This window comes from Malus sylvestris, chromosome 6, assembly GCF_916048215.2.
Source record: "Malus sylvestris chromosome 6, drMalSylv7.2, whole genome shotgun sequence".
In the NCBI taxonomy this organism is placed as follows: domain Eukaryota; kingdom Viridiplantae; phylum Streptophyta; class Magnoliopsida; order Rosales; family Rosaceae; genus Malus; species Malus sylvestris.
In genome coordinates this window covers 9,769,622-9,782,053 of record NC_062265.1, presented here as the reverse complement: position 1 = coordinate 9,782,053, position 12,432 = coordinate 9,769,622, and the positions used below count along the sequence as shown (strand labels likewise).

Genomic DNA, 12,432 nt, shown 5'->3' with positions numbered 1-12,432 from the left:
TTTTTTGTATGGTTTTTTTTTTTTTAAATGCTGAAAGGATGTTTGGTAGTCAAGATAAAAAAATTAAAAAATAAATAAAAAAATAAAACCCCATCAAATCTCTCCACTAATCTTCTTCCCTATCCCTCAACTTCTTTCTCTTGTAAAGTCTGCATCGCACTTATCCCCAACTATTTTCAGCTTCCCCATCTCTTTTTTCCATATACTTCTCATCCCTGGATTTGGATCCTCTCTTGAGCTCAGCATCATGAGCCTACTGAGCAAATCACACAACTCATTGGATTTTGATCAAACGGCTACAATTATTATAACTTTTAGATGAGCCCCCTGTTTGTAGCCATTTGATCAAAATTCAACGGCTCGTGTGATTTTCTTAGTATGCTCAGGATGATGAGCTCAGGAGAGGATCCAAATCCCTCATCCCTCTTTCCCCAACCACAAAATCACTGCAAGATACCCCATAACCACAATAGTAGTAATTCCACCACACCACTGTAGGTTCAGTTCTAGATGCCAGAGTGTCGCTGCAATGCCAGATGCACCACCGAATGAGTTTCAAATATGGTCTTCACTAACAACAACCTATTCATCACCAACTTAATCTCTTAAACCCATCCTGGCACAAAATCATCAAGAACCCGTGCAGCTTAAGGCTCGTCATCGTCGATGGACGAGATTGAGTGGGTAAATGTGCAAGGGAGTTGGCAGACTAGGGAAAAGGAGGAACATATACGAAGAGGGGGTGAGGGCTGAAGGCAAAAGATACCAAGTAATTTGGGTAGAAAATTTTGATTCCTAGAATAGCCTTCTCCCTCGAATTGAAATACCACCTTCATCTAAGGGATCCGATTTCGGGAGATTTAGGGACCCCATCTTCTTTATGATTCCTAAAATGTTTGGCCATCTCCAACCGAAATGGCTAAATATAGTCTCATCCAGAATTATAGCTTTGCAAAATATTATTTAAAAAAATAATGTTAGGCCATACTCATATACCATCTTCAACCGAATAGGCTAAACAAAGTCCCCTCAATAATTTATTAGTTTTAAGTTTATACTTAAATTTATTATTAATTGTAGTTTATACTTAAATTTATTAGTTAATTTAATTAATCTTTGTATGTTTTTAATCTAGCTATTGAATTTGAATCAATTATTGCAACTGAGGAGCTGGGCTTCAAAAAATTGGCTAAGAGGGGCTACATTTGGCTAGCATGATGCCACTTTAACCAAATAATAGCCTGGTGAACTCCTTAAAATTATAGCTCACCCTTCGGTTGGAGATCAGTTTTTGGTCAAATCAGGCTATTTTTTGGCTTTTGGACCTTCAGCCGAATGCTTCAAAAAAAGTATGATTCTGTTTCTTGCTATTCCATTCCAGGTTCGTAAACACATTGTGGTAGTCAATTTCCGCCTCGTTCAATCTTAACAAAAATGTATCTACAAAACTTTACACCTTTGATTAAAGACCAAAGTCTCACGCACCCTTGATAAGTGGGGGGGGGGGGCAATGGATCTCTGATGCCTAAGTCAGTAACTCTGAATAAATTAAGTGTTTAGGGTTTTATGTTAGCGAAAATCTTACCAAAGTTTGGTGGAGATGAGGGTATATATATGAGGTAGTGGCCGGCCATCGGGTAGGGTTTTGCCTTACAAATATTGGCTTCCTATTGGCCAAGTTATGTTATTAGTAGGATGCGCAAGGAAATGATATTTCCAAGATATTAATTAGGAGATAATATCTTGGAATGATGATGGAAATATCCTTATTTTATTGTGGTAGGGATTCTTACTTGATATATTGATCTTCCTTTAGGATTGTGTTAAAGATAAAATTTGGTAATTAATCCCTTATCTTTTATACCTTTGACTTTTCCACACCACGAGCAAGGGAGCTTTGAGTAGTCATAATCTGCTGCTTGAACTTCCAAGGAAGCTGAGTTGCGCATGAGAACACCTGAGAGCCTTGCCCATTTAATGAGGGAAATCTTGTATTTCTTAAATAAAAGTCTGCGTGTCACCTTGTGGAGTTTTGGGATTATTTTTAGCTCCACACATGCTCTAAATTATTATGACTTGTCTATTTTATAACATAAAGATAATATATCAACGCATTTAAAAAATGAAAAAAATAATAACTCTCTTGGGCATATGACATTGGCTCACCTTCATACTTATGTCACATCTCGATATTGACATACGTCAAGGATCGACGTGTGACGTTTGGGTGCATGGGTGCGAGGAAATACAAAGAATATACACAAAGGAATATTGATACTAAAATTCTCAAATACAAGTATGGTGGTGGGTTCTCTATCACAAATACAATAAATGTACAACAAAGTTGATGCAAAAAAGAAAGTCGAAAGAAATACCAGGAATGGTACAAGAATAATGTAATTGCTCCAACCTCCCTTACCACTGCTACCCCCAAAAGGTCCTCGTATCAACTAAGATCTGTGTCCTACACAATCGCCCCTACACATTAGGAATGGTGACTCGGATAAATCAACAATCTAAATAGCTGCAAAACTCGTGTAAGTGACAATAATCCAATGTATGTGATAATCATAAAATAAATCCATTGCTCATAGTTATAAACATTAAATATAAATCCATTCTTCAAAAAATTATAACAATTCGTTATAAATCCTTAAAGAGTCACATAGACATCCATCGACCTTTTTACAATCAAACCACAAAGGTTTTCAAGTATATCATTCATAAATACGCTGAAAACTAGATCTAGTGTGACATAATTTGGCTGAAGCCTACATCACCCAAGCTTTCACATTCTATACCAATTCAAAGAAATCAACGAACCAATCAAGACAAGGAATGCGGTTTCGGACCACTCAAAGAAATTCAATGAAAAATGGGTTCGGGACCACTTAAGGAACCGAATAGGATACAATTCTAGACCACTCAATAGAATCGCATAGTATGAGGAGAGATTAGACCACTCAACGGAATCTGAACAAGATACGATTCCAGACCACTCAACAGAATCGTAGAGTATGAGGGATTCGAGACCAGTCAACGGAACCCCAGCAAAACTCGATTCTGGACCACTCAACGAAACCCCGAATTCAAGGAACTCAGTTTACAATAGGTCAAAGAGACAAGAAATGGCACAAGTTCAATGCAAAAATTATCCATGACAATGGGTTAATGGACCTCTACTAGTCCTCACGTTTCACAAACATTTCAAATATTCATTTCAAATAATTTTTCATAAAATAGATCGATGGTAGAATTTAAAAATAACAATTTAATATAAAACATATGTATAAATCAATGCAATATCCCCAAAGTATACTAGCATGGGGATTTCATGGGTATTCTTGATATCACATATATTAAAGTTACTCACCTGGAGTCTGTGCTACGGCTCCTAGCACAAAGAATGAGGCATCACATATGTTCGTCGCCTAAAACAAATCACAAGTTTTGTCTCTAAATTTTATCGATAAAACACATAATTTTACGTTGTACACGTCCTTTGAGACAATCTTGATGGATTCGGGACACATTGACCAAAAGTCAATAGTCGGTCAATTATCAAAGGTAGGGAAAACAACCCTACGTAACTCAATTTGAAAGATCCACACATTGGATTTCCAATCTGTAACTTCCTTTAATGTCTCACTATGCTTCTATAACAACATATTAAAATTTTGTTTTGATCCGACGATCGAATCTTTGCCAATTACAAGTTTAAGTGGCAGTCAACCATAAAACTACGTTAAAACAATGGAATTTTGCTAAACGGATGCCCAAAACGGATTTAGGGCAACATTTTGGGTTTTAGGCATCAAAATACCGTCTCGCGCTTAAGATCGGTTGGAATATTCAATTAAAGCTAATGAAACCTCAAGATATATACCTTACCTCATTAACGGAAGATTCTGAGAGCTAAGGAATATATTACTGTGTCTTCTATCACTCTTTGGTCGCTGTTGCGGTCCGTCGCCCTCCGTCGTCATAGTCACTGAGATCTGGGGAAACTCGTCAGATTTCTGGAAGATTTTCAAAGTCCAAATCTTACTCATTTCTCCACCACATTTCACGATCCATATACCAAAATGAAGCTACAGGAGAGTAGAACATGATTTTATCTGTTTGGAGTCCAAAAGATCACTGGAAACGGTCTGAAATTCAATGAGAAAGACACGGCTTGTTATAAAGCTTCAGGACGTTAGTCCCTCATCTCGTGATCCAAAGCTCATCTTCGAGCTTGTGAATAGAGGAAGGCTGCTGTGATGCTTGTTTGGTGATTAACTTGACAATATTTGAAGGTGATGTGGTGTGGTTTCACGGGACAAAGAAGAGAGGGCGAGAGAGATGAGAGAATTCGGGAGAGAGAAAGAAGGAAGAAAGTTCTAGAATTATTGAGGGGTGGGCCCCATACGACATACATAGGGCTGGTTTGGTATTGCTGTGCTTTGAAAAAAAACTGCTGTGAGAATAAGCGGCTGTGCTGTGAGAATAAGCGGCTGTGAAATAAAGCCAGTAGAGTGTTTGGTAAACTTTTTTGTGAAAGTGCTTTTGGAAAAAAAAGCAGGATGATAGTGTGTCTTTTCATTAAAGGAGCACTGTAGCTCCGTGTGCTTTGAAAAAACTGGCTTTTTTTCAAAGCAGCAAATAGCAGCTTCAGCTTTTCCTTTGATTTTCAGCTTATTCTCACAGCAGCTTCCAAAATAAGCCTTTTTTTTTTCAGTTTACCAAACACAAAAATGACCCTCAGTTTTTTTTCATAGTGGCTTTTTTTAAAATCACCTCAATCCCAAACGGGATCATAACATGGTCATAAAAAGACAAATAAAAATGTGTCCACTTAAAGGGTAAAATTACTCAAATACATCTGTATTTGCGCCTAATAAAATCTTCGTTCTAATTTTAAATTATGTTCCTTTTACGCTTACGTGTTCATACCAACACGTACTATCCAAATATGCTAAAAAAATGTTAATAAAAACATGAATGGATCAAATACGTTCATGTAGAATTATGTTTAGCCTAAGAGGGGCATTATAGTCTTTACAAATTAAAAAAAAAAAATTCTACGCAGTAAATATAAATGTGTCGAAACTACTAAATATAAAATTTAAACAGTGAAATTTGGGGACAGGATTTCACAACTTAAAAAAAGATAATTAGACTGTTTTTTTTTTTTTTAAGAAGTTATGAGATGAAAAAGATTGCTTAGATTCTTTCCGAATACTACCCTTGTTTGCCTTTTTTTGTAATAGTGATGAAAAAGATCAACAACATCTCTTTGTCAATTGTAGCTTCTTTAGGATGTTTGGTGGATCTCCAATGGTCCAATGCCTGTGAATGCGAGTTCAAATTTGATTTCTTGGCTATCCCAACTAAATGCAAATGATGAATTTGAACTTTCTGATCTAAGTAAAGCTCTTCGAATTTGGTGGCAAGTGTGGAATGATAAAAATAATCTTGTTTTATGTGATTGCAAGGCCAATCATGCTAGGGTCCCTATGGTTGCTGATGTAGTTGGCAAGCAATATCACCTCACCAATAAAAATTTAAGATCAATTCATACCTTGAATGCAACTCATGTTCATGATTCATCTCAAACTATCAAGTGGAGGCCACCTCATGCACCTAAACTCAAAATTAATTTTGATGGCTCGGTGGTGGTTTCTACGGCTGCTGCTGGTTTCGTCATAAGAGATGCTAACAGTTCACCTATTGTGGCTGGCTACCCGCAATCTTGGAGAAAGTACAATTTCGGTTGCTGAAGCTCTTGCTCTTCGTGATGCTTTGAGATATGCAAAGGTCAAAAGTTGTAAGGACTTGTGTGTTGAAGGATATTTCAAGCCTATCATTGATGCCATTTTGAACAAGTGCAGTACACCTTGGCAGCTGAGGACAATCATTGACGACATCAGGTCTCTTGCTAGTTTTTTTTTCTTTTATTGCTTGGTCGCATGTCTTTCGCTAAACGAATTTTCTCGCCATCACCATTACTATATTTTTCTATTTGATTGTACTGAGAATGGTTGTATTAAAGGTTTATTTCTTAAATAAATTTACTTTTCCTTAAAATAAAATAGAAAGTTATGAGACTGGTTTGCATTAATTCATCATTAAATTGTAGTAATGGTTCCTTAACTTTAATTTAATTGGAGCAATGGTCCCTCAACTAAAAATCCATTATCATTTATCCCTCAACTTTAATCCAACTGGAGAAATAGTCTCTCAACCTTAACCCAATTAGAGTAATGATTTCTCAACTTTAACCCAATTGTAGCAATGGTCCTTCCAACATAACTCATTTTGACAAAATTCTAACAAAGTTGACAAAAATGATTATAACTACATGTTTTGATGAGTTGAGGGACCCTAATTGTAGTAATGACCCTTTCAACATAACTTATTTTGACAAAATTCTAACGAAGTTGACGAAAAAGACCATAACTACACATTTTGATGAGTTGAGAGGTCAATAGTAATAAATTTTTAGGTAAGAGACCATTACTCTAATTTGATTAGAGTTGAAAGACAATTGTTACGATTTACTCTTAATTCATTGCGTGGTAGAAGCATGGTTGTATTTTAGATTTGAAGATCTAAATCAATGTGTGATAAGGGAAACAAGAATAGATAGATAGATTGGAGTTTGAACATGAATAGTTGTACTGTATCTATGCAAAGGCAATTACGCAAAGACAGGATCTGACATGGCCTATAAATGTAATTTTAGTATCTGAGGAGGGAGGGAGTGCCCCTACTATCAAAAAGCACAGGCGCCCATTTTTACCCTTGTAAATTTTGGTAAAGACAACACCGTGACCACTATGCGAAGTGACAGAAAAAACCCAGCAAGCAATATGAGAGAGAGAGAGAGAGAGAGAGGAATAATAATAAAATGAGAAAAAAAATTAAAAAATTGTAGCGAGAGAGAGAAAGAGAGAGAGATAGGGACTAGAGAGAGAGGATGGTGAGGAGGGAGAGCACACTTTATTACCTTTTTTATGATGCACGCATCCATGGCAGAACAGGGAAGGGTACAGAGTACTCTCTGCTGCGACACAAGGGTAGAAGAAGAGATTAGAAGAAACAACACCACCTCCACCACCAATATTAACAATTGCAAATTCTAGAGAGAGAGAAAAAAAAGTAGAGAGAGAAAGTTAGAGACAGACAGAGAGTATTGAAATGGAGCTGTGTGTGGCAAATGGTAAAGGAAGATATGATGGAACCGAGCAGGAAAACAGGCAACTTTCCCAGTGATGGAAAAGAAAGAGCTGATTTTAAGAATTTTTACGAAATGGGTTTGTTTTGTTTGAGCTGAAAAGAGATTTTTCTGCACAAATCTGGAAAGAAGACGCCATTTTTGCAAAGATTTGAGCTTTTTTTTAGCTGTAATTTGTGTAATTTACGAGAGGGATGCCCTTTCAGTTCCAGCAGGGGAAGGGGGTCATCGAAATAGCAACTGCAAGTTTGCCGGCAATTTTCACAGACAGCAGCTGCAGCAAGTACAAAGACGGCGGATTTTTCAACCACCACCACCACAGCTTTCCGACCAGCGAGCCCAATTCGGTTCTTCATATGAGAAGAAGCCCGAGCCCACCCACTTCGGCTTCCACTCTCTCTTCCTCTTTCAACAACGGCGGCGGTGGCGGCGACAAATTGACGCCGCTGGCTGCTGAGACTCCGCCTGCGGTGGGACAAACGTCGTCGAAAGACGAGTGGGCCTGCGAGCTCCAGTCGATTCCGAGTGGGGGTTTGGAGGCCGTGACCGGATCAGCAGGAGGAGGAGTCGAGAGATGCGACCTTGGGCTTGGCGGGTTGGAGGATTGGGAGACCATGCTCTCCGAAACGACGGCGTCTCCGGGTCACGACCAGTCGCTGCTGAGGTGGATCGCTGGGGATGTGGACGACACGTCGTTTGGGCTCAAGCAGCTCTTGCAGAGCGGGAACAACCACCACCGCCACCACAACAGCCCCCTTGATTTCGACGGCAATGCCGGGTTGGGTGTTGTCGATCAGGGCCCTAATTTCGACCTAATTGGAAACGGCGGCGTTTCGGGCCCGAATTTCGGGTTCGGCGGTTCGGGTTTTGGGAACGGCAGTAACAATGGCAGCAATGGGAAGCTGGGTTTTGTTCCTCCGGGTTCTGGGTCTTTTGGGTTGCTAAATTACAAGGTTTCAAATGTTGAGTTGATTCACAACAATGGCGGCAGCAACAGTGTCAATTGCAACATTCAAAACCCCATTTTCTCGAATTCGTCTAACACTTTGGCTCTGCCGGTATCTTTGCCTGCGGTTTACGGGCAGCAGCAATTAAGCCCGGACGAGAAGCCGCAGATTCTGAACCCCCAGCTGTTCATGAGCAACCAAAATCAGCAGCCTCAGGTGGCTCAGAATCCGAACTTTTTCATGCCACTGGCGTATGCCCAGCAAGAACAGCACCACCTGCTTCAGTCCCAGCCCAAACGCCCCAACTCAGGCACGAATGTAGACCCGAGTACTCATCAGATCCAAAAGGGTCAGTTTTCTGATGCAGGGCAAGAGTTTTTTATGAGAAAACAGCAGCAGCAATTCGGGTTTGCTCAAGGGATGCAGTTTCTGCCTCAGCAGCATCGCATTCAGCAGAAGCCGTTAATGGTGCCGAAACAGAAGGTTGTGCTGGGAAATGGTGAAGAAATGGCTCACCACCAGCAGCAACAACAGCTCCAGCATACTTTGCTCGACCAGCTCTATAAGGCCGCAGAGCTGGTAGGGACTGGGAACTTTTCACACGCGCAAGGGATATTGGCGCGGCTCAATCACCAGCTTTCCCCTGTTGGAAAGCCCCTTCAGAGGGCTGCTTTCTATTTCAAGGAGGCTTTGCAACTCCTCCTCCTCATGAACAATCCTGCCACCTCTCCACCACCGAGAACTCCGACCCCATTTGATATCATCTTCAAAATGGGGGCTTACAAAGTCTTCTCCGAAGTTTCTCCGCTCCTTCAGTTTGTCAATTTCACCTGCAACCAGGCCCTCCTCGAGGCCCTCTCCGACGCTGATCAGATTCACATTGTTGATTTCGATATTGGTTTTGGTGCTCATTGGGCTTCCTTTATGCAGGAGCTTCCCATCAGGAATAGGGGTGCTTCTGCCCCTTCACTCAGAATCACTGCCTTTGCTTCACCTTCGACTCACCACCCGGTTGAGCTCGGGCTTATGCGTGATAATTTGACACAATTCGCTAATGAGATTGGTGTAAGCTTTGATCTTGAAGTGGTTAACATTGATTCTCTGGACCAAAACTCATACTCCCTGCCCATTTTTCGAGCCAACGATAATGAGGCAGTTGCTGTGAATTTCCCCATTTGGTCTACTTCTAATCAACCAGCTGCTTTGCCTAATGTCCTTCGCTTTGTGAAGCAGCTATCTCCCAAAATTGTGGTATCTTTGGATAGAGGGTGTGATAGAAGTGACCTCCCATTCCCACAGCACATTCTGCAGGCCCTCCAGTCGTACATAAACCTTTTGGAATCACTTGATGCTGTTAATGTGACTTCCGATGCTGTGAACAAGATTGAGAGGTTCCTCCTTCAGCCCAAGATCGAGAGCACTGTTCTGGGGCGTCTCCGAACCCCAGACAAGATGCCCCTTTGGAAAACACTCTTTGCCTCCGCTGGTTTCACTCCTGTACCCTTCAGTAACTTCACTGAAACTCAGGCGGAATGTGTGGTGAAGAGGAATCCAGCAAGGGGATTCCATGTCGAGAAGCGACAAGAGTCACTAGTTCTATGCTGGCAGCGGCGAGAGCTCATCTCCGCTTCAGCTTGGAGGTGCTGAGGAGCAGGAGCAGCATTTTGACAAGCAGGGGAGGTTGGTTTTTGGCAACTCACAATTTATTGCGGAGGTTCCAGCTTACTCTACTCTGATAATATGTCAATAAATATTGAACTATGTTATTGGCGCCTCTGTTATGACTTAATCCTTATGAATTGTCGTGTTTGTGAGGCCCCTTTGCGTATTGTATATCTAGTCAGATGGACTAGTGATTTCTCGGTAGAACAAATCATCTAACAGGCAAGCCTAGTAGATTGTTATTTATTTTGGACCTGGATATTGCTGCTATGGTACTTCAATGTTTTAAGAGGGAAGCTGCATTTTCTTCTGGTTAAGAGGGTGATGATATGTTGTGTACTTGACAACGAATGAACTAGAAATGGAAAAGAACTTGCCGGATTTGAATCCATCTCCCGGGTTTCTAGATAACTTATTACAACTTTGTCAATTCTATGGATTTTATAGACAGTAGTTCATTTATTTGCTATATTAAGTTCACTTGCATAGGGATTGATTGCCGGAATACTAATCTCTCTGCTGGGCTTTATAGATAGCAGTTCATGTGCTTGCCAGTTCGATTTATAATTTCCTATTTGTGTGCATCATGTTGAAAATATTTATCTCATGCATGACACCTTGTTATCATTCTTTTAGCATGGGGTTTCTTACGCTCTTTTGCTCCCGTAGTTCTCTGTGATTCCGCTTAGCAACACCTTGTTATCATTCTTTTAGCACGGGGTTTCTTTCGCTCTTTTGCTCCTGTAGTTCTCTGTTATTCCGCCTAGCAACACCCTGTTATCATTCTTTTAGCATGGGGTTTCTTTCGCTCTTTTGCTCCTGTAAGTTCTCTGTGATTCCGCTTAGCAGTTAGTAACATCCTAATGAAGTATTTGTTGCCCCTCTTGCTGTAACTAGGATTAAAGGGATCCATCAAATTCCCGGTCACTAGAAGCAATTTAACTTCTAGCGATACAGCTAACCGCACACAATTTTGGAACAACTAACCTAGTTGGTTGAGATCAAAAGGAGTTACAGTGATATACTAATATGTCTCTATTTGGTCCTTCTTCTGAGTGCTTAATTATAACATAAAATTGTTGGGTTGGTTAGTTGTCCATTTGATCACATGCTTGTTGTAGGGTTTAAGGGACTTCCATGTATAAATAGTTCCTCAATGCTAAAAACAAGCAATGTTTCATGTACGAGGCTTATTTTCCCCATCACATTATTGTGTCAATGTTAGAACTCTCTCTTTTCCCGTTAGACAGTCCTATTTGTTATGTTGTCTATGAGATTTAAACCCGTGACCTCCAAAAACGTTTCCGACTATCTGTTAGTCCTTATTAAGACTTGTCTTAAGATCCCCGTCTAGCACCCGTCTAGGTCCCGCATAGGTGTTAGGGGCTGGCTACCATTCTAATTAGTTCCTAGGTGTTTGAAAATTAAGACAGTGTGCATAGACACGCTTAGGCATCCGCCTAGACACCTGCTTAGGTCGCGACGTTGATTTAGACAGAAATTTGATAACTTTCATTTTGCATTTTAATTTTTCAATAAAATGTAAGAAACTTGTTGAATACTTGGATGTTCACTTATTATATGCTTTTTTTCCATGTTTAAATACTTTATAATTTATGTGTCATTTTATTTTGTAATTTATGTCCCAATATAATTATGTATGTTTTTAAGTATAAATAAATACTTATTTATACAATATATAATAAATATAGTTAAATTTGCTTAGGCACACGTCTAGCCGCCAGGTGCTAGGCCGAACTCAACGCTAGATTTGGTTGGGTAGAGTTTTATTGGTCAGGCTAATTAAATACATAAAGGTAACATACGTAACCGAGTTTGATAGAATACTGTGTTTCACCTTTGTATCTAAGTTCGAATCTCTATTTGAAGCACACATTTGAGTTCAAAACAGCATTAGTTTATGGTGTGTTTAACAATGATGAAGGCAGGCGAATAACATGGTTGGATTGAATTTTGTCAAACCATGTTTCATGTCTTGCATTATTTTTGTATGTAATGCACCAAACACGTAACGCGTCATTCTCCTCCCTCCTTTAAAAAGCAACGTTTCTTTTTTCCTCTTTTATTTTTTTAATTTTTGTTTTTATTTTCTTCTTTGTTAAGACATATTTTTTTAAGTTACAATTCTTTATGCTATTATTATACACAGTTCCCTGTCTCGTAGCCTCACATAGCCTAAGCCTATTGAGTTTTTCCATTTTTTCTGATTATTTTTTTGGGACACCTACTCATCAAGCCACATGGGCCATGTTTGATTGAAGCACCCACTTGATTACATTACTCACCCTAAGCAGTTCTGTTTTTTTTAAGGCTTTTGTTTAAGGAGTTGGATTGTCTGCGCTCTCATTTTTATACTCTTTTCATACATTTCTGTAATGCATGATCACGGTTAAGCCACGTTAATATTTTATATTAATTTTTTATAGAAATAAAACAAAAAGTAATAGGAATATAAAATATTGATGTGGCTTAACTGTGACCACACAAACAGAAGGGAATGTGAAGAGTATGGAAATGGGAGGGCAGATAATCCACCTCCTTTGTTTAATCCACAATTTTATATTATTTAGAAGGAAAAGAAAA

The 12,432-nt window shown here is 39.4% G+C and overlaps 1 protein-coding gene and 1 long non-coding RNA gene across 2 annotated transcripts; one reads left to right on the top strand and one right to left on the bottom strand.

Moving 5' to 3' along the window:
• Positions 1-2,257: 2,257 nt before the first annotated feature.
• On the bottom strand, positions 2,258-4,412 carry LOC126626005 (uncharacterized). Its single transcript, XR_007624558.1, has 2 exons — positions 3,892-4,412; positions 2,258-2,478 (listed from the first exon to the last, which is right to left on the bottom strand). It is a non-coding gene; the product is annotated as an uncharacterized LOC126626005 (long non-coding RNA).
• A 2,470-nt stretch (positions 4,413-6,882) lies between these two features.
• Positions 6,883-10,219, top strand: LOC126626003 (scarecrow-like protein 27). The gene has a single exon (XM_050295162.1). It carries the CDS (start codon positions 7,414-7,416, stop codon positions 9,811-9,813), a length of 2,400 nt encoding a protein of 799 aa, XP_050151119.1. The 5' UTR covers positions 6,883-7,413; the 3' UTR covers positions 9,814-10,219.
• The last annotated feature ends 2,213 nt before the right edge of the window (positions 10,220-12,432 follow it).